The sequence below is a fragment of the Hypanus sabinus genome, chromosome 23, assembly GCF_030144855.1.
Source record: "Hypanus sabinus isolate sHypSab1 chromosome 23, sHypSab1.hap1, whole genome shotgun sequence".
NCBI lineage: Eukaryota > Metazoa > Chordata > Chondrichthyes > Myliobatiformes > Dasyatidae > Hypanus > Hypanus sabinus.
Window position 1 is genome coordinate 25465626 of NC_082728.1, and position 22934 is coordinate 25488559.

Consider the following 22934-nt stretch of genomic DNA (forward strand, 5'->3'; position numbering starts at 1 on the left):
TTTGAGTTAGCAAGGCAATGGGTGAATGTGAAACAGTTGGTAATATACTAGAAGTAATAGAAAACCAAGACCAATTACATTGATTTGAGAAATTCTGAGAAGTTGTGGATATGTTGCTAAACACATCATAAACATTCACCCATTTCCCTTTTCTTTCCCACTATCCTCTATTTTTGTTGCAGTGTTTTCAATTTGCTTCAAATCTCTGGCTGTTCTTTTAAGGCCCATGCATTAGGTACCTAATGGTAGAATTAAGCACACCCACTTTCTGTAATTTTGTTAAACATCTCTGCTCAGGATGACTATCTCCTACCAACTATCCAATTCACTTGGTCAACTTTGTCATGCCATTGGATTGTTACAGTGTAAGTTTTGAACATAAATGTTCACAATTAGACAATTTTCAATAAGACCTTGTTATGAAGAATCAGGATAAAAATTGTCAATAAAACTGGTAATCAGAAAGAATCATGCAGATTCAGAGATCTGAAGAAAGTGTTGTGAGTGTTCCTTTAAAGCAAAGGACAGAACTATCAGAATTAAGTGCAGGCTGACTGTCAAGTACGTATTGATATTAACCCCATTGTCAGCATCGCAGAGTGTCATAGGACATTAGCACTATCACCCTGAGTAAACAGTTTATGTGAGGAATCTATGCCATTCTGGACAAAGGTATAAAACAATTGAAACCCAACAATCATAACAAATACAGAGATCCAGCAGGTCTATTTGGGGAAATTTAGAGGTGTCAAAACAAATAGAGATATGGGCTCCTCACCACAATCTTAAGAGGGGCCTATTATTGGTGCTTAAGTACCTCTAGAATGGAAGATGCAACTTACTTTGGATGAGAGGTGAGAAGTATATAATTCACCGAAATTGCTTTGAAATTCAGGGCTATAGTCAATGCCCTTTGAATATGTGGTACTGAAAATAGATTTGGCAATATTTTTTCAGAAAAATGTGGCTGGAGCAAGAGTAAATGGGATATAGAACATTCCAGCTACAATGAGTGATGTTGAGGGAATTTAAAAAAGAGGAAGTAGAAGAGGGTGAGTGCACAGCAAGGGTCGAGGAAGCAAAGCGGGAGAAGAAAAACTGAGCATCTGGAGAGTCAGCATGTAGCACAGAAGACAGCCACAGAAGTTCTGTAGAGTTAAAAAAATATGAAAGTTTGGCTGGAGAGGAAAGAATTCCTTGTTACTTCAAAAAGTGACCCAAGTGCTCATCAGTTTATGGCCATTGGGTTGTGTTTAATCCACGTTGTGCATAAAATGAATATTAATTCTTGAAAGCTCGGGTGTTCAATAGAATATACATGAGTTGGACAGAGCCTTTTGCAAGCCTTTAATTCATTGAATATGTTTTCATGCACAGTAAGTTTGTGAATGTAAATATGTTGAGTGTGTGTATTGACATGTTCCATGGGAAATTTGTGTGCATCATTTATTAGTGTGATTGTGTTACTGTTACATTAAGAAACATGGTGAATAGCTAGCCATTGCTACACTATATACACTCCCTCCCAGACTCATTGTGTTCACTTGAAGCTTCATGTCTGAGTAAGAATAAAGGTGACTATGATATATCACTTTAGAGACCAGTGCAGCAGTACCTGCAATACTCTATGCTGATGTGTCATGAAGGAATTAACAGCGCATTAGTCTACATTTAAAGTTCTTCACTTGCTTTTAATTGAACTGTTCTTCCCATTTAATTTAATTCAATTGGCTCTGCTTTCCCTAAACCCACAGAACTGAAAATATGGGAAATCGCATTTCTGTACATAGAATTAGATTGGAGAATGGGCCTCAGTAACAATAGGACACTGCTGTTAACAGTATAAGCCTAATTTCATGCAGAGCTGTGGCAGATCCAGTAAATTGAAAAATACATGACAGGTTGTTAAAAAAATACAAGCCTCTCATTATCACTGAAATAAAAAGCTTGTACCAGTTGTACATTCCAAACATGAAAGTGCATCATGCTTAGATCATTTATGAAAAGTGCAGATATAATTTGGTGCTAAATTTGTGTAGTTTGTGCCTGATAGATATTCTGATTTTAAACTCCATATTACTACTTGTTTATTATAATCACAGTACTTCACTGCAATTCTCTGAAGAGTCTACTTCTCTACTGATCTTAAATGGGCAATTAAAGATTATTAAATTGATGTTTTTAATGATAATTAGTCCTCAAATAATTACCCATGTTTCTGCTCCACTCCAATCTAAAAATCTCACATCATGCTTTTAAAATGCACAACTCTTTTTATACCAAAACATTCTACATTTCTCAGGGAAGAGCAATTTAACCACTCAAAATAGCCCAAGTTACTTTGTTGTTACCAGACTTTAATTTCATTTACAGTGTAATTCAAAAGATTTATAGCATCCCTATACAAAATGGACAGCATAACTAAATACAACACTGCCACCCAGAAGGGTTTTGGCCTGAATTGTCGACAGTACTTTTTTCCAAAGATACTGCCTGGCCTGCTGAGTTCCTCAGACAGTTTGTGTGTGTTACAAGACTGCAACTATAGGAATGAGATGAGCTGTGGAGGGAAGTATTGCATTCTGGTGCGTTGCCTTGGTAATTTGGGAAGGTGATCAATTGAATGTGAATCTGCATAAAATTTTGTTTAGATTTTTTAAATCAGAATAAATTTTATATGTATTCCAAGATGTATATTCAAAATGAAGAAACAGTTCAAAAAGCTGCTTTGAAGTTCAGCAAAACAATTGACCCAGGGTTTCAAACTCAGCTCCTCAACTGGACTTAACTATGGTCTGTTACCTGACTCTGAACCTATGTGTAAACCAGAATTGCTCAGCTGGATATAATGCTTCACTTAATTTAAACTCTATTCTGCTGTACGCCAAGCCATTTCTACTGATTGAAGAAGGTGCATTTCAATGGAAATGACATGAAAGAAGAGGAACATAAAAGTCAGTCATCTGTGCAATGGATGTATTACTGCTCCAGTGCCACTAAAACTGGAGGCAACTGGGAAAATCACTTCTTCATGTAGATAAAGATGCTTTTGTAGTGCCACTTCATTTATCTTATATACAGAAGCTTGTTATAGTTTGTGAGTCCACAACATAAAACTAATTGAAAGAAAAACAAGAGAGTTTAAGAGATGAATGTAAACTTCATTATAATTTTTAGTGAGGCTCACACTTATGAAGTGGTGGTGTGATGACGTACGTTATTCACGTACTTTTGCATATAAACTGTAATCAATTATTTAAACAACCAAGAAAGCTTAATCAAAGCTTTACAATATTACTCATATATTACTGAAATATTAAATACATAACACGCCTCCCTGCTTAGCTATAAACTACAACTCAATATAGAATACATCTCAACTTTGTCTTTCCTGACAAGTGATCACTGTGCTTGGCAGGTGAGACAGTCTCTGAAACAATCTCAGGTTCTAGGGCCTCCTTCATTGTGGCTGTAAGAGTTGACTCTGGAACTGCTGAAAGTTGTGCTGACAGCCCTGGCCACCTTTCTTTTCTAACTACTGGCTGCTCTCCTCAACTGATTGATGTGCTGTCTGCATATGGTAATGCAATCTCCACTGTGTAAGAGGACAGTCCAGTTCTGTCTCTAATCATTACGAGTATGAATCATTTGATCACCTCTGTAATCCCTCACCAGGATTGCTTGTCCAAGAGTGAAACTTCAGACCTCCGTATTTGAGGAACCTCAGTTTGTCTCAGGTGTCCTGCATACTCCTTTTGTGATTGGGTTTGAGAAGATCCAAGCATGAACGCAAGGGATGACCTGGGAAGAACGTAACTGGTTAGTTGTTGGTTGTTGAGTATGCTGCTTTGCAATATGCAATAAGGAAATTGCTGAGTTTCTGATTCAGTGTCAGTCTAGTAAGTTCTATTGACATTGCTCATAGTACATACTTTAGACCCTGGACAAAGCTTTCCACCAAGCCATTTGCAGCTGCGTGGTACAATGCAGATGCAACATGTCTTATTCCATTCATTTTCAGGAATGACTGAAATGGTTACACAACAAACTGTTGTCTATTATCAGTGACTGTGTCCTGGAACACCAATCCTTGAGAAGAGGCTTCTCAGCACAGCAACAGTGTGCAAGGTTGTAGTGGAGGCTTTTGGGATCACTTCTGCCCAATTTTTAGCTACATCCAATACTACCAAAGAATTTGTGCCCATGACTAGTCCAGCAAAATCTACATGAGTCACCACCAGTGCAAAGCAGGCCTTTCCAAGGGATGAAGAGGCACTGCTCTTGGCATATTCTAGATATAGTTGGCATGCCAAATAGTACATGGCAAGCTGTTTGATCTGCTGATCTATCCCAGGCCACCAGACAAAGTTTCAAACCAATGCTTTCATTTTGACCATGTCTGGAAGACTGACGTGTAGAACCTCCAACACTAGTTCTCAGCTAGTATGGTACAACAACTCTAAATCCACGTCAAGGGCAAATTCATCCCGTGCTGGGAAAAATGGGGAGACTGAAATTTTGGCTACATGTTCAGACATTTTGAGCTGCCATGTAGATCTGAGCCATGTAGGTCTTTTCTGGTTTCCCTTTGGATCATCTGTGCTGGAATAGGGAAACTTTTAATTTGCATTGGGGAGAATATGTCAAGAGGAGTGGCCACTTTTGTAAATTTTTCAGGCATTTCCTTTCCCAAGGGTAAACAGGACAATCTGTCAGCATTTCCAAGATTAGTTGTCCTCTTGAATTTGATCCTGTAATTGTGTCCTCCATCTTTGCATTCATGCTGCTACTGTTAGTGGAACACCCTTCTGTGGATTGAAAATGGGAACGCGTGGTTGATGATCAATAATGAGGGTAAACTCTCTCCCATACAAGTAATGATTGAAACTTTTAACACCCCAAACTGAGCTCAAGGCCTTACTGTCAATCTGTGCACAAATTTTCTCTGCAGTCGTATGGTAATGTGATGCAAAATCTATAGGGTATGCACTTCCATCACTCATAACACGCAACACAACTATACCATAAGGCAGGGTGCCAGAGGCCAGCTTAACTGGATAATGTATATCTATCCTGGGCAGAGGCTATTAATCTACTTTCAGTTTTGGGTTGATGATGATTTTAAAATCACCACAGATCCTGACAGATCCATTCTTCTTGGCTACTGGGATAACCGGCATTGCCCATGGACTACACAACCCTGAAAAGAATTCTTTCAGCCTCCATGCAATCTAGCACACTGGCTACTTTATCACAGATGGTATAAGGAACTGGATGGACTTTGTATAACTTGAGTGTAGCATTTTCATTTCACACTGTTTTATCCTTAATAGTTTGAATTTTCCAGTGCCATCCTTGAGCACTGCTGTGGCATCATTCAGTACCTTTCTTAATTTGCTTTCAGCTGACTCTGTTTCAGTGGATGTGGCATACAAGTAGTGGATGGATCGCCAATTAAGTTGTAGTTGTCTCAGCTTATCATGGCCCCACAGTGCTGGCCCTCTTGTTTTTACCACATACAAGCCCATTGTGGCTTGTTGGTTCTCATAATTGACTGTTACAAATGGCATTCCCTCAGGAGTTATCTTTTCTCCAGTATAAGTTCTTTGTTGGATATCTGCACTCTTCAATTCAGTATCTTTGAAATGCTGTTAAAATACATGATTGAAACAGCTAAGCCAGTGTCCAATTGCATTGTAATCAATTTGCCATTCACTTATGGTGTAATCCCCTTCCTTTTGATTGCGCTTATAAAACCTAAAGTTCTGCAGTCAACAATGGTTTCAGTTCTACATGTCCTGCATTACATTCATTTTGGCTCATTTTGGCTGGTTTTCCTAGAGTAGTCAAAATTCTAAGCAAACTGTATGCTTCCCACCTAATGCACTCAGCAAAACTGACACTCGTTCTCATCGGCTATTCCCTTTGTTTTAAAATACTGCTCAATTCACTGAGTATAGAAAATATAGTTAACAGTTCTGCACTCTAACATGTCTGTCTTTCTGATGTAGCCAGCCATTTCTACTCTATTTTACTTATGATTATTATCACCCAGTACTCACTGTTTATGAACTCGTGAATTTTTCAGTTTTCTGCATTTTTTTAACAACCATCTTTGTCCTCTCTCTGTTGAAGAGACATGTGCTGCACTGTTTTTTTTAAAACTCAAATGTCTCACTGCACTTCAACAGGTAGGTAGTTATCTTGGATTCATTTTTACAATACCTCATCATCACTATTATGTTTTGCAACTCCAAAACATAAAACTAACGAAGATTAAAATAAGGGAGCATGAGTGTAAACTTTGTTTTGCTTTTAGCAAGGAGTGCACATATGACGTGGTGACATGATGATGAATGCCATTCATGTACTTTTACACATAACCCGTAATGGATTATTTAAACAACAAGGTATGCTTAACATAGCAATGTATTTACAATATTACTGAAATATTAAATACACCATGAAGCTTAATAGGTCAGCCTAACTGCAATGACAAGGTCTGCATAATAACTGTACTGCTAAAATAATATGTCCTGGTGCAAGAAAAAATGTTTCTCTAATAACCTAATGCTCATGTCATGTAGGGAACAAACACAAATTGCTAGAAGAACTCAGTGGATTGGGCAGCATCTATAAAGGGTGTTTCATGCTGAGACTGATGAAGGGTCTGGATCCAAAACATACCCTTCATGGATGCCCCTGACCTGCCGAATTCCTCCAGCATTTTGTGCATGTTCTCAAGATTTCCAGCATCTGCTGAACTTTTTGTGTCAGTGTCATGTTGGGTATCTGTTCTGAAGTAAAATGGACATGGTGGCATTTATTAGAAAGTTAATTACATCAGGAATCACATGTTTTTATCTAGTATTTTATTTAAAATGTTTTCAAATCTGCTAAGATATTCAATGAGCAATTAACTAAATCCTGATGAGGTATTTTGAAAACTAGTCAAAAATCCTTGCAGATTGGAGAAATTCTGATCCAATCCTAAAAATATTAATGTAATAACTTGGTACTTAACATTCTGACAGATTATTAAAAAATAAAGTTAAGTAGTAATGTTGTTAAAGTATTTTTATCTTCATCATGATTTCTCATTATGTTTTACCTGCAGTTAACAGAAACCTTGATTGAGATTGTGGATCATCATGGGGTTAATGCCTTTTGACTCCAGGTTATTATGTATCTGGAGAACATTGTTGTTCTGGAAGACAACATTGGCAAACTCCATACCTTCCCTTTTCACATTTCCTTCCACTTTGCCCCAACAGAGCTATTACAATGGAGAACACGCTTGTCATCCTGTCGACAGTCGCTCCTGACACAGGACGGTACTATGTTCAGGCAGTAAATGACAGAAATGGAGAAAACAAGACCAGCCAACCCATTACCTTGACCGTAGAAAGTAAGTGCTTCAGATTGCGATTAAATTATTTATGTTAAGATTTCATTAAATGGTAATGAATGACAAGTACTTGAAAGAAAGGCTGACACTTGTACTAAATAAATACTAAAATAATATCCAATGCAGAAACTGGATCAAGAACTGTGTAATTGAACATTATCCCATATATTATAATTATTTACCATTTAATTAAAAAGATCTTAAGACTATTTGCTGTGTTTTTAAAAACTATAAAAATGGTATATTATGTAAATTTAACAATTAAATCACAAGTATGGAATCAGATCATTATTGTCAGGAAATACCCAAGGTTATTACAAAATGGATCTATTTACTGGCATTATATGAGCAGGATGGTAATTCTCAAGTACTGAATTAAAAATGAATTCCACTCATTGGATTAATATGCAAGCATTTAATAATATGATTAGTAATTTAGTATTTTAGTAATGTAGATTTATGTTAAATTGACAAGATCATCTCAGTGATTTCTTAATCATTATGTATAAATTGTATCTGCATTAAATGATGAAATCTTAGCCTCAAGCTGACTAGGTCAGAGGAATTATAATTTAGGTGAAATTTCTGTTTGCCCCAAACACTTTGTATTTTTTGTCTCCTCTGCTTCAACAAATGTATTCATACAGCCTGCAAATGAACAGCCCTCTTCTTATTGTGGTTTTACTATAAATCAATAACTAAAGTAATGCAGCACTTCAGAATCCTAAACTGTTCTTCAAAGTGCTCAGATCTCATCGGTAAGTTACAGGTGAGAAGCAGGAGTTTAGCAATGGTGCAACAATAAAATGATAAGAAATCATTCCATCGTTAACCAAAAGCTTAACTCTATGGATGGAATGCTACATAATTATTAGAAGCTAGAGTTAAGACATATACTCCAAAACTATCACCTTCTATGGAATAATTCAACTTATTTTTGTTTTCAAATTTAAATCTTGGAAATAATTTGGATGATGTGTAGCTTGGGTGGTTGATGTTTGAGTTGAGTTGTTTTCCGATCTTCTCAATTTTACTTGCAAATATTTTGTCACCATGCCAGGAGACATCATCAATGTGCAAAACTTTTTTTTTTCAGAATTCTTCTTAACTACTAAAACATTGATTCAGATCTTATATTTATTGGTTAAATATACCTAATAAAAGTGCCCTAAAATTAAATGACCATGAAATTGAATTACTGCAGATTTAACTATTCATTGACAACAAGTTCTGTTTTATTCTTCCTATGACTATGTTTTCCAGGTTTATTATGGTCCGTCCCCCTTAGGAATTCCTAATGTAATATTAGAACAAATTGAAAATTGGTGTGAAGGAATACTGTCTGAACTGCCATGATTTAGCTTGCTACCTGCAAGCATTATTCTTTTTTCTTAATTTCACATTGACGGATTCAATTCTAATGTGATCTAGTCCTCATCTTCTTTCAAATGTTTTTCATTACAAAACTGTGGGGTTCTTGTACAAGTGAGAAACCTTTTGCTGAGAAGGTAAGGAAAACTGTGGAGGATGTAGAAGTCATCATTCCAACCCCTCACACATAATGGGACTGGTGTGATTTACCTTGCTCTGCATTTGTCCTCTGAAACACCAGATTTATACTGGAGGATCAGATATCATAATGACATTGTCTCGAGGTGAGTGGATTCAATTACCCATTAATGGAGGACAGAGACATATTCTAGAAGATGGAGTTATTAAAAAAGATAAATATATTCCACCTCTGATTCATTTACATATTTGTTTTTTCCCTTGACGTCTATAATGAAATTGTCTTTAGAATTAATGATTTGCCTTTGAAAGAAATAAAGAAAGCCTTTGGAAATGAAAACAATAGAAATCTAGGTAGTAATCAATACTAACATGTTATTAGTGTACAGTTCCTATTACTATTGAATTTCAAGTTGATTGAAGATATGCAGCTTTATTTTGGCTTCTTAACCAGCTAGTTTGGCTATAGTTCAACAACTGTGACATTCACTTTAGCCCTTGGCTGACTAATCTCTAAATACAAAAAGAATTCATGTATTTTATTTGGACTTCATACTCTTCACTAAGTTATGAATTTTAAAGAGCTCTGCGCAACTCTCCTGGTTTCAGATGATCCTGTCAGTTTCCTGCAGAATTTAATTTGCAGTAAATCTCTGCAGACTGACATAACAATATGGTATTTAAAAGTTGTTCAGGCAAATTTCCTACTGCCAAAGTTTATTCCATCCAAAGACATTCGTTTACTCTTTGTTGTTAAGTATAATGCACAGAATTTCCATCCATGAGTGTTCCTTGCAAATCCAGCAAGGTTTTTATAAAACCTTGATTAAGTCTGTCTGAATAATCAGCCCACATTGTTGAAGCTCTCAAATTCCAAGTAACTTAGAAGCAGCCTTGAGTAAAGAACTTGAATGCAGTTTATTATTCTGAAAGTGCAGTGGTTTAAAAAGCTGCTCCTTCCATTTCTCCCAGCTGTGCTGGCTTACCAATTGCCATCATTGTTGGCACTGGTTTCTGCTTTTCCCCAGTGTACTCCTGGTCTTTTGCTACTTCTTCTGCAGCAATAATTTCTGACATCTTTTCTCCTAAAGCAAATGAAAATAGATCAAATTGATCACCAGTGCTGCTCTGCTATTCAAAATAAGCTTGAATTAATCCCCACCTTTCTTTCCCAACACCAGGTATTCCCCAATTCCCTTATAGTTGAAAGATCTGCAGACCATGGCATTGAATGCATCTTGAACTGTCAGAGATAGAGTTGCTTGAAGTCTCACCTGCAGATTACGTAAGGTGCACTCTTTCCTTTGAATCAGAAGGTTTTGGGATTAAGCCACACTCCAGGTTCTTCAGTCATTTCTACTATTGACCAATGAGTTTTGCTGTTTCAGGCGCCACTTTGAGAAAACACATTGGACCCCTTCTGACTTGTGCAGTACAGTACAGGCCCTTCAGCCTGTGATGTTATGCTGACCAGTTAATGTACTATAAGATTGATCTAACCCTTCCCTCCCTCATAACCCTCCATTTTTCCTCATGTGGCTCACAGATGTGCTTTAAATGACAAGTTCTGCACCTTTATATCATCTTGTCTTTATGGATTCACCCCAATAATGTTAATTATTAAATTTATTCTTAAATATTTCAATGGCACTTTGGGTTCAGGGCAATTATGGATGGATAACATATGTTGGTCTTGTCAGTAATACTCACATCCCATGGAAAAATATATAATGCAAAAGGTAGAAGATTGGCCTTGATCCTGTTTAGTAATTTGAAGTGTTGTGTGTCCTACATTTTATCCTGGTTCTTGAAATCCTGAAATTTGCATGTCATGGTCCAATTAATGCTTCGGCTGTGTTTTACCTGTACATCAGTCAAGTGTATTTCAGAGTTAGAGGTCACCCATTTAATTCAGGGATGAGGAAGAATTTATTATCTTAGAGTGTTGTAAATCTCTGAACTACTGTGTCCCAGAAATGGTTGTTGGCTATATTCAAGGCAGAGAATGGCAGACTTTTAATCAAGAAGATAGTCAGGGGCTTTGGGGAAAGATAAATGTGATATTGATGCCAAAATTGGTTTAGTTATGGCATTATTAAATGACGGTGCAGGCTCGAGGGTGTGACTGATCTAATTTTGGCATCAAAACAATATTTCTCTATTCCCATTTCCCTTGACTCCCTTCTTTTCCTCCTTTTTCTTGTGTTGTTATTTTCTAAAACAACATTTCCAATAAATAACAATAATTTATTGATGATAAAGAACTGAAAATACTGTAGTTTCAATCCTATGTTTGTAAGATGTAATTCTATGAAAGTTTCATTGGGAGAACTAAAATACATTGTAGTTCAGGCATAGTTTTCTGTAATGTTAATTGGTAACTTCATGACAAGGAATCCTTGAGGGAAAAATAAGCACATTATAATGGCATTTTGTTTTTGAGAGGGATGTAGTTCCATCAGGAATATGGTCTTGAATTTAAATAAAATCAATCGTCAGGCATGAGTCAGCTAAGGTAGATTGGGAATTAAACTTACAGGCATGGGGCTGGAGACGAACAAAGGCAAATATTTAAATAAATATTTAATTACACTCAGCGTTGGGAAAGAGAAATTCCACAGACAGGTGATGAATCTAAAATTCACTGAAAAGTTATGTAGAGCAGCAAATTAAAATTAAACTTGTATCGTAATGTTGTCAAGAAAAATATTTATCATTCCTTAGGAATGTGACAACAAATGAGAAAGACTATGCAAATAACAAGCAGTAGCTTCTTAAAAAAAAACCCTTGCATTTCAAAAGGAAGTCAGAAAATTAAATGTTGGGCTTTCTGGATGCAGAACCAGAAGAATTGTAATAGGTATTAAACAATGTCCAAGGTGCTAAATAAATATTTTATGTCTGCACTGTAGAATGCAGTATCATAGGAAAGGCAGATAATAGTGCTGAAGATGGGGTAGCTGGTTTACAAAGAGGCAATGTGTAGTGAGGAGAGGCTGTTGATAGGGCAAAATTGCAGCCAAAAGAATGAGCTGCAGTGTAAAAGGCAGACAAAATCGAAAAGGGTGAATACAGAACTGAGGGGGTTATATTTAAATGCACAGAGTATATAGAATAGTTACACATTGGCATGTATGATGTTGTAGGCATTATGGAATCATGGCTGAAAGAATATTATAGCTGGGAACTTAATATCCAAGGATATACATTGGAAGTACAGGAAGGAAGGTGGAGGGGCGACATTGAACTGTTGGTAAGTAATTAAATCATTAGAAAGAGGTGACATGGGGTCAAAAAGTGTTGAATTGTTGTGGATAGAGCTAAGGAACTGCAATGGTAAGAAGACTCTGATGGGTGTTGTATACGGACCTCCCCAGGCAGGAGTAAGGTGTGGCCTAAAATTTACCACAGGATATGAAAAATACATGCCAAAAGGGCACTGTTACAATAGTCAGAAGGGACTTCAATATGCAGGTAGATTGGAGAAATCAGGTTGGTACTGGATTCCAAGAGGGAAAACCCTGGAGTGCCTATGAGATGGCGTTTTAAAGCAGCTCATGGTTCAGCACAATAGGGGATCAGCTATTCTGAATTGAGCATTGTGTGATGAACCAGAATTGATTAGAGATCTTAAGGTAAAAGAACCCTTAGGGGAAGTGACCATAATATGATTGAATTCACCCTGAAATTTGAGAAGGAGAAGCTAAAGTCAGATGTATCAGTAATACAGTGGAGTAAAGGGAATTACAGAGACATGAGAGAGGAGTTGGCCAGAATTGATTGGAAAAGAACACTGGCAGGGATGACAGCAGAGCAACAATGGCTGGAATTTCTGGAAGCAAAGAGAAAGTATTCTAAAGGCAACATAACACAACTGTGGCGAACAAGAGAAGTCAAAGCCAACATAAAAGCCAAAGGGGCGACATATAATAGAGCAAAAATTAGTGGAAGGTAGAGGAGTAGGAAGCTTTTAAAAACCAACAGGAGGCAACTAAAAAAGTAATTAAGAAGATAAAGATGGAATATGAAAGTAAACTAGCCAATGATAATTAAAGAGGATACCAAAAGTTTCTTCAGATACATCATCTGTAAATGAGAAGCGAGAGCAGATATCGGACTGCTGGATGTTAGTAATGGGGGACTCACGAGATAGCGGACAAACTGAATAAGTATCTTGCATCAGTTTTCACTGTGGAAGACACTAGAAGTATGGTGGAAGTTCCAAGTGGCAGGAGTCACGGAGTGTGGGAAGCAACATAGCTAGGGAGAAGTTTCTTGGGAAACTGAAAGGCCTGAAGGTAGATAAGTCACCTGGACTAGATGGTGTATACCCCAGGGTTTTTAAAGAGGTGGCTGAAGGGATTGTGGAGATATTAGTAATGGTCTTTCAAGAATCACTGGATTCTGGAATGGATCCAGAAGATGGGAAAGTTGCAAAAGTCACTCAACTCTTCAAGAAGGAAGAGAGGCAGAAGAAAGGAAACCATAGGCCAGTTAGTCTGACCTCAGTGGTTGGGAAGATGCTGGAATCAATTATTAAGGATGAGGTCTCAGGGTACTTGGAGGCACATGATAAAATAGGCTGTAGTAAGCATGGTTGCCTCAAGGGAAAATTGTGCCTGACAGATCTGTTGGAATTCTTTGAGGAAATAACAAGCAGGATAGAAAAAGGAGAATTGGTTGATGTTGTGTACTTGGATTTTCAGAATGCCTTTGACAAGGTGCCACACATGAGGCTTCTTAACAAGCTACTACATGGCATTACAGGAAAGATTCTAACATGGATAAAGCAGTAGCTGATTGGCAGGAGGCAAACAGTGGGAATAGAGGGAACCTTTTCTGGTTGGCTTCCAGTGGCTAATGATTTTCCATGGGGTTCTGTGTTGGGACCAGTTCTTTTTATGTTAAGTGCAATGATTTGGATGATGGAATTGATGGCTTTGTTGCAAAGTTTGCAGATAATATGAAATAGGAGGAGGGGCTGGTAGTTTTGAGGACATAAAAAGGCTACAGAAGAACTTAGGAGAATAGGCAAAGAAATGGCAGGTGGAATACATTGTCGGTAAGTGTATGGCTATGTACTTTGGTAGAAGAATTGAAAGGATTGACTATTTTCTAAATGGAGAGGAAATATAAAAAACTGAGACGCAAAGGGACCTGGGAGTCCTTGTGCAGGATTCCCTAAGGGTTAATTTGCAGGTTGAGTCTGTGGTGAGGAAGGCAAATGAAATGTTAGCATTCATTTCAAGAGAAAGCAAGGATGTAATGTTGAAACTATGAAAGTGGTGAGGCCTCACTTGGAGTATTGTGATCAGGTTTGAGCCCTTTATCTTTAGAAAGAATGTGCTGAAACTGGAGAGTGTTCAGAGGAGTTTTATGAAAATAATTCAGGGTTGAATGGTTTGTCATATGAAGAGTGTTTGATGGCTCTGGGCCAGTATTCACTAAAATTCAGAAGAATGAGGGGTGATCTACTTGAAACCTCTCGACTGATGAAAGGCCTTGATAGAGTGGATAGGGAGAGGATAGGGAGAGGATGTTTCCAATGCTGGGAGTGTCTAAGACTAGAGGACACACACTCAAAGTAGAGGGACATCCTTTTAGAATGGAGATGAGGAGGAATTTCTTTAGCCAGAGAGTGGTGAATCTGTGGAATTCTTTGCCACAGGCAACTGTGGAAGTCAAGTCTTTATGTATATGTAAGGCAGAGGTTGATAGGTTCGTGATTGGTCAGGGCATGAAGGGATACGGGGAGAAGGCAGAAAATTGGGGTTGACAGGAAATTGGATCAGCCATGATTAGATGGTGGAGCAGACTTGATGGGCCAAATGGCCTAATTCTGCTCCTATATTTTAAGATTTTATGGTCTAATGCAACAGAAATGGGTGGAACCAATGAGAAATTTAATTATCCTTAATAAGTGAAAATAATAGAACAATGAAGGGAACTGAAAACAGAAAAACCCTTATATCTGACAGAAGAAGTGACTACAGAGATTGTAAATGCTATTAATAATGGTCTTCCTGTATATTTGGATATTTCTATCAGGTTGGAAGGTAGAAAGCACAACCTAACGATCAATACAAACATTTGGGTGTTGGTTTTATATTCAATGTCCAACAAACTTCCATATGCAGTTCATACCTCACCTGAACTTTTTTAGTGCAGAAACAAGATATATTTATGCTTAACAGAGACACACTTACCATCTGGACCCTTAAAGGAAAATAAAAACAGCAGATGCTAAAACACAATATTCACAAGTATTGGAAAACATTCAGCAGATCAGGCAGCATCTGTAAGGAGAGAAACAGAGATTAGGTTTCAGCACACTGGCCCTCCTTTAGAGCAGTTCCTTGGGAGGAGGCAGTTGAGTGTCAATTATTTAAACAGGTTACCGTCTCATTCAGATATTTCAGGCAGTTACAGAACAGGAAATTACTACATGGTGAACGGTGCAGACAAGATATGAGGAGGGAAGTAAGTTCCTTTTGTTTATAAAAGCTAAATCATGTGGACTTCACATCAGCAATAAAAATAAAAATGAATTACCCGGAACATCTGAAGGAACTTTGACAAAGTTGATCCAAAATCAGAGTACTCGAGCAAGATACCTGAAGAGCTTCAGCCGCAGATTACATACAGTTCAACCAAATCTTCTGTAATCCTTTGTGACATTTCAAAGATAGGCTTGAATCAGCCTGCATCTCCGAAACTTGCCACATTTTAGTGAAGTACCCAGCATTTGGAATTAAAAAGAATTTGTCGCATGTACTGTACATCAAAACACACAGTGGAAGCGTCATTCTGGATCAATGACGACGTATTTGGGGTATTTTATTGGGGCAGCCTGCAAGTTTTCCCATAAATCTGGCACCTGCAGGTCACTAACCCCAACTGCACATCTTTACAACGTGGAAGAAAATGGAGCAACCAGAGGAAACCGGTGCTGGCCGCCAGAAGAATGTGCAAACTCCTTCAGACACTGGCAGGAATCAAACCTTGATCAGTGCTTTAAAGCAATTGCTCTAATCGCTACACTACCATTCTGCCCCCTGAATATAATTTACAGGTCTGCAAAAATGAACCAAAATATTCATTGGCTCTTTTGAGTGCAAGGATACAAATACTCCACTATTTATACTCCAGATATCATACTCCAGTTTAAATAGAAGATGGCTTTCCCTATATTTAGACATTTAAAATACCATTACGTCAGCTTGAATTGATAAAAACTAGCTGAGATCCTCAAGACAATCTGTTTCCTTTTCCACAGCATCTTTTCTGTTCCTGATCCTTCTGTTCCTTTGCTACCCCTATACTTCACTATTCTGAACGACTCTTGGATGTTCTATTTTCCATAAACCTGAGGTCATGCAAAACTCTCTGCACATTTTTGTTCACCTATTTTCCACATGCTTACCAACTGACTGCATTTAAGTAGTGCCTCAGTTTTAACATTGCCATTCTTGTTGCCTCTGTAATGTTCTCCAGCCTTATATTTCCCAAATATTTCAATAGTTTCAGTTCTGTTTGCTCCTGTTTTGGCACCTTCAACTTCAGCACCCCACACCTCAGAATTCTGCTCTGAAACATCTTCCCACCTTTGCTTCTCTCTCTCTCTTCCAATCTTTTTTTTTAAACCTACATCTTTGACCAAGTTCTTGCCCATTAACTTGTAATATTCTACTTGGGATTAAAGGAAGTTTGATAAAACTCCTGTGAACAGTCATGAGTTATTTTTTGCTATATATAAAACAATAGATTAATGGAGGATGTGGATACTGTTCATTTCTACAAATAAAGCATTTTCAGTTATTAATTAAACTATCAAATATCTTCAAAATTTAGGGGGGAAACATTTTAGAAAGGAACCTAGTGGTGCTGTTTCTTGGCAGACTGTGTTCAATGATGTTGAGATAAATTTCAGTGAAATCTCAAGTGGAATAAACACTGCTGGACTGAGAATAATGCTGAGCCTAAATTGTATCAGAATCTCTAATTGTACCACATTTTATGTTTTTATTTCTAAATTCTAAAGTATAGGAAAAATGCTTTCTTTCCAGAGAAGTTCATATCCAACTCAGATTACTAAAATATGCATTCAGTTTAAAGTAGAGATTATTGACATTGGTGTACAGTAACTAATTAGAATGAGATTCAAAAAACTGAACATTCAATAGGACCAAATAATTTTTTTTAAAGAAATGCATTTTGTATCTCTTTTAATCAAGAGCATTTTTATACAACTTCAAAAAGAGTAAGTTGTAACCCATCAGTTCCTGGAGTCAGTGGAAATATTTTTAATTGCTTACTTTATGCCCGGTATAGATACCTCCAGCTCTTCAAAAAGTGGAGAATTTCTGCTGCAGTTTTTTTTTAGTTTATCTACTTATCAATACAGCACAGAATAAGCCTTTTCATCCCTTTGAGCTGCTCCACCCAGCAACCCCTGACAGCCCCAATTTAACCCTAACCTAATCACAGGGCAATTCACAATGACCAATTAACCTACTTGAGTCTGTATGCCTTTGGACTGTCGGAGGAAACCCATGCATTCCACAGGGAGAACATACAGAGGTCACTGGGATTGAATTCTGAACTCCGACTCCCCAAGGTGTAATAGCATCATACTAATGACTACACTACTGTGGCACCCAGTTATTTTGTTCCTTTGTGATTTAATTGAGTACAGCATAAATTTAGTCAGATTTATGTGCAAATTATCACCAATATAAGATATTGCCAATTGCATGAATGATTATATTCATAGTCAGGGAATTACACAGCCTGAAAAATGGCCATTTGTCCCAATTATTGACGTTGCCCAGCAGACATGTTTTGTATTGACGCTATCTCCTAGCACTTTGTCCATGGCCTTCTTTACCAAAGCAATTCTAGTGCTCATTGAAGCACTTCTGTGAGTGACTCAGGCAGTGCATTCTAAGAACTTGCCACTCTCCAGGAAAGGAAAGCCCTCTCTAAATATCTTCCCTCATACCCAAAATTGATGTTTCCTAGCTTTAGCGATGTCGAATAGTGCAAAGTTTCCTGCAATGTACCCTAATTATACCCTCGTAATTTTGTATTCTCAATCATAAACCTCTCAGCCTCCTCTGCTCCAGAAAAACACAGACCTAGCTTCTCCAGGTTCTCCTCATAATTGAACTGCTTCATCCCTGGTGAATTTCCTCTGCAATCTCTCCAGTGTTATAACTCTTCAGTGTGGTGACCGGAACTGCACACTGTACTTTAACTGAGGTCTGACCAATGTTTTATAAAGTTGGAGAAAACCCTCATTGCTTCTGTATTCAGTAACGTGATTAATGAAGGTCAATATCCCATATACCTTCCTAACCACGTTATTTTCTTATGGTTCCACCTTCAAAGATCTGTGGATTCGATCTCCACAGTCCCTATGTTCCTCAGAATTCCCTAAGTCACAACCATTCATGTTGTATGCCCTAGCCTCATTTAGTACTTCCAAAATGCATTAACTGACATGTATCTGGGCTATACACTTTCTTTCAGCCCATTTCACTGACACCTTGATTTCTCTCTGCAGCCTAAGACAATCTTTCACACTTCCAACAAGTCTGCCAAACTTTGTGTCATTCACGGTCACGCCTCCCACATCCACACACAAATCCTTTGTGCATGTTACAGCCAGCTAGGGTCCCAGCACCGAACCTTATGGGTTTAGTATGCCTAATTTAATAATTGTATCAACTTGAGTTATACTTTTAAATGATCTGACTTGCCTAAAATACAAAAATTACACAGTTGAACTTAGAATCAGGATCAGGTTTAAGATCACTGGCATACGTCATGAGACATTGTGTTATGTGGCAGCAGTAGATTGCAACACATAATAATAAAACAATTACAGTAAGTGTGTGTGTATATGTATATATGTAGTTAAATAAGTAGTGCAAAAACAAGTAGTGAGGTGGTGTCCGTGGGTTCAATACCCATTCAGAAATCTGGTATCAGAGGGAAAGAAGCTGGTCCTGAAACATTGAGTGTGTGCCTTTTGGTTCCTGTACCTCCTCCTTGATAGCAATGAGAAGAGGATATGTCCCTGGAGAGGGGGTCTTTAATGATGCTTATTTGAGGCATCACTCCTTGAAGATGTCCTGGATGCTGTGGAGACTAAGGCCCATAATGGAGTTGTCTGAGTTCACAAATTTTTGCGGCTTCTTTCAACTCTGTGTAGTGCTCCCCCCCACCCCCGTACCAGATAGTGGTCCAACCAGTTAGAATACTCTCTCCACAGTACATCTGTAAAAATTTGCTAGTGTCTTTTGTGATATACAGTACCATATCTCCTCAAGTATAGCCGCTGTTGTGCCTTCTGTGTAACTGCATCAATATGTTGGGCCCAGGATAGATCCTCAGTGATGTTAACACATAGGAACTTAAAATTGCTCAGGCTTTCCATTCCTGATCTCTCTATGAGGACTGGTGTGTGTAATTTGTTCATTACTTGTATTAAGGTAAATTATGTTAGAAATATTCGATAACAGCAGGAAGCTGTGAAGCATATTTTTAAGTAGCCCAAGTAGTTTACAGATCTTGTGGTGAAAGTAGTGGTGTACTCAGCACAAGCTCCTTTCAGAAATGATTTTAACAGAGATCACTGGCACCTTCACATGTTTGCACTGTAATTTGCCAGAAATTGACTATTATAATTGTATAAAGCAAGTATAGGTTTGATCAAAGGCAAGTATTTTTATAAAGTCTTGTTTTCAGATGAAAGCAAACAAGGTCATTTCAGACAGAATTCATTTGGTATAGATTTAGAAAACAAGAATACATACTAATCTGATCATGCTAAATGTTGTGTCACTTCCATGATTTTACTTTCAGAAATGTTGTACAACTGTTCTTGGATCTACTGGATTAGAGAGTTTTTTTTTTAATTTGGTGTGATCATTAGATGGGCTTTGCTCTTCAGCAATTATTCAGTAGCTGCCGTTCATTATAAGCACTTGCTCATAGATTTCCTCTGAGGTTTTCCACTGGAATTTACTGTAAAAAGAACAAGTGTAAAGGAAAACTAAATAATTTGTACTCTGCAAATAATGCAGCACAGAAAAATAAGAACACAATCATAATTTTAAAAAGCACCTTGCAAAGGCCATAAATACATAAGATAGCTTGCATGCATATTAATTGTATGTCCATAAAGTGATGCTAGGCACAGGTGTGGTGGAGGGGTACGTGGAAGGGTGGATCTACCTTTCTGCTTGGGGTAAATAACTGTTCTTGAGTTTGTTGGTCCCAGTGTGGGTGCTACATCGTCTCCTCCCTGATGGGAGTGGGACAAACAGCTCATGAGTAGTGTGGATGGAATCCATCATGATGTTTCTGGCCCTTTTCCAGCATCTTTCTGTATATTGCATATGGAGTTGGATAGCAAATTACGATTAGAAGGAAGGACACAAGAGACGAAGGAGTATTCTATTTTTACAATGTTATTTTATATTAATATCAGTCTTCACTACTAATGTAAGGTAACGTAAGATGTCACAGTCTTCTTACCCTTGTTTTGTGGTGAGATAGGCAGCGGGGAAGCTGCGTAGCCTCAGTTGTAGCAAGGACTTGGACTGAAGCCAGAGGGCTACCTGTTGCTGCAGTCCAGGAGAGGAGACGCCAGATGCGGTGTAGTGTCGCGTCCGTGCTCAGTTGGCTGACATCTCCTATCGGTGCTGTCAGTATTCGATCCGTGGAGTGACAGGCTGGATTGCAGTGGCTACATACTTCCAAGAACTACACCATCAATCTGCAGGACATGTCGCTCAGGCTCGTGGGATATACACTTAAATTTTTTATGTGACTGTGTTTCTTTTTGCTCGCTATCTTGAGTCGTGCACTGTGTATATTTTATACCTTGGCCCCGGAGGAACATTGTTTCATTCGGCTGTATTCATGTATGGTTGAATGATAATTAAACTTGAATTTAAATTTGAAATAATGTTTTCAAGTTGGCATGGGATGTAAGTGGGAAAGCTATATTCTGTTATGTACCAAAGAAAATTAATTTAGTCAGATATCCTTACAGAAACAGCAAAAGCTTCTGCCAGTTAAAGGCAATTTCTCCAGAAAAGTGGTATGAGTGGATAAGAGTTGCATATAAATCAATCCCACCATGTTACAGCTGCATTATTGCCAGTCTTGCTGCAGTGAAGTTACCCATTCACCTCCAGACTGGTTGGCATAGTGTCGTAGAGTCATACAGTACAGGTCCTTCAGTCCATTACACACACTTTGAACTTTCTGCCCATGTACAGTAATCTCATTTGCCTGTATTAGGTTGATATCATTCTTAGCCTTGCCTATTCAAGTACTCGTCTAAATGTCACTCAAGACATCATTGTATCTAATTCCACAAACTCCTCTGAAGGTGAATTCCGGTTATCAACCACTCTCTTCCTCTCACCTTAAAATACTAAAAGGATAAAGAATACAAGATAACGAGCTTACATAATCAGCTCTTTTTATGCTGTAGATAATAAACCAAATCAAATTTGTAGATAAGAGTTAAACAATCAGATAGCCCCTATTCAAATAATGTGATACCAAGAGGAGCTTCCAGAATTATGTAAAGAACTGTATTCACTCAGGGATTCACTAAACATTTGCATATACATACTGTGACCTCTGGGAAACATACTAAACAGTAACATTTAGCTGGATATGTAAAAATACTAGCAGGCATAGAAGTTAAACTGCAAAAGAAAATAACGATTCTAGAGTCTAATTCAACATTGCCTCTTATCATCTTTTATCTGAAGTTGATACCTATATGCAGCTTCTTAAAAATTCCAACAGTAATTAAACTCTGAAGGAGTGAGCATACATTTGAAATAAGTAATTTCAGTGCCAATTAGGTTGCTTGGCAGTAGTTTAGATATAGAGCTATTAAAAATTACTTGCACATGAATTGATGTAGGAGATTAAATATCATAAACAAGTGAAAGAATCAGTTATTATTTTTAATCCATGGAATATATTAAAAGGAAAATAAAGGAATTTGGTTTTTTCACCCAGAGAAGTTGCTCATTAGTAATTATGGCTTACAACTCAGTTAAGAATACATTATTCCACAAGGTGTAGAACGATCTTTCATGAAAAGTTGCAAATTGGGACAAATAAGTGTTTTTATCTGGCTGGTTTCCAGCCAAAGTTTGCATTTTGGAGAGAAACACAACATCACTGGCAGCAGTCTCTGGATCTTAACATTTAGCAACAGATGGATGTGAAGCTGAAGAGAGGATGTAGAGGAGATTTACCAGGATGCTGCCTAGATTAGGGAGCATGTCTTATGAGGATAGGCTAAGCGAGCTAGGATATCTCTTAGGAGAGAAGGAGTTGAGAGGTGATTTGATAGAGATGTGCAAGATGTAAGAAGCATGGATAGTGTGGATAGCCATTTACTTTAACCCAGGATGGAAATGGCTAATAAAAGGGGCATAACTTTAAAGTGATTGAAGGAAAGTATGGGGCTATGTCAGGTTTTTTACACAGGGAGTGGTGTGTGTGGGGGGAACACGCTGCCGGGGTGGTGGTAGAGGCAGATACTTTAGGGATAATTAAAACACTCTTAGTAGGCATAGATGAAAGAGAAATGGAGGTTTATGTAGGAGGGAAGGGTTAAACTGATCTTAGAATAGGTTAAAGGGTCAGAACAACATTGTGGACTGAGGGCTTATACTGTGTTGTAATGTTCAATGTTCCATGCTTATCCCAGAAGTCTAAAATAGCAAAGTTTGTGAATGTTGACACTTTAGTCATGTTTTCCATCACAAATTTCACTACATTATTTTTGACATTATCTTTTACAGGTTTATTTGTTTTCTCATTTTCTCTTGCTGTTTATTCATACAAGAGGTTCAAAACACCCTGCTCTATTTTACTTCAGTTTTGAGAATATCTTGATGCCAGTTAACATATGGAAAATATGCATAGAAGTTAAGATTAAATGGTTGTACATTAATGTTAATTAAGATTTTAA

The 22934-nt window shown here is 37.7% G+C and overlaps 1 protein-coding gene across 4 annotated transcripts in view; it reads left to right on the plus strand.

Moving 5' to 3' along the window:
• Nucleotides 1–22934, plus strand: part of sdk2b (sidekick cell adhesion molecule 2b) — a 943317-nt gene that overhangs the window by 548609 nt on the left and 371774 nt on the right. For all 4 annotated transcript variants that reach the window (XM_059948548.1, XM_059948549.1, XM_059948550.1 and 1 more), the window contains exon 5: nucleotides 7275–7408. In XM_059948548.1, the coding sequence (XP_059804531.1) occupies nucleotides 7275–7408 (134 nt within the window). The remainder of the gene's footprint in view (nucleotides 1–7274; nucleotides 7409–22934) is intronic.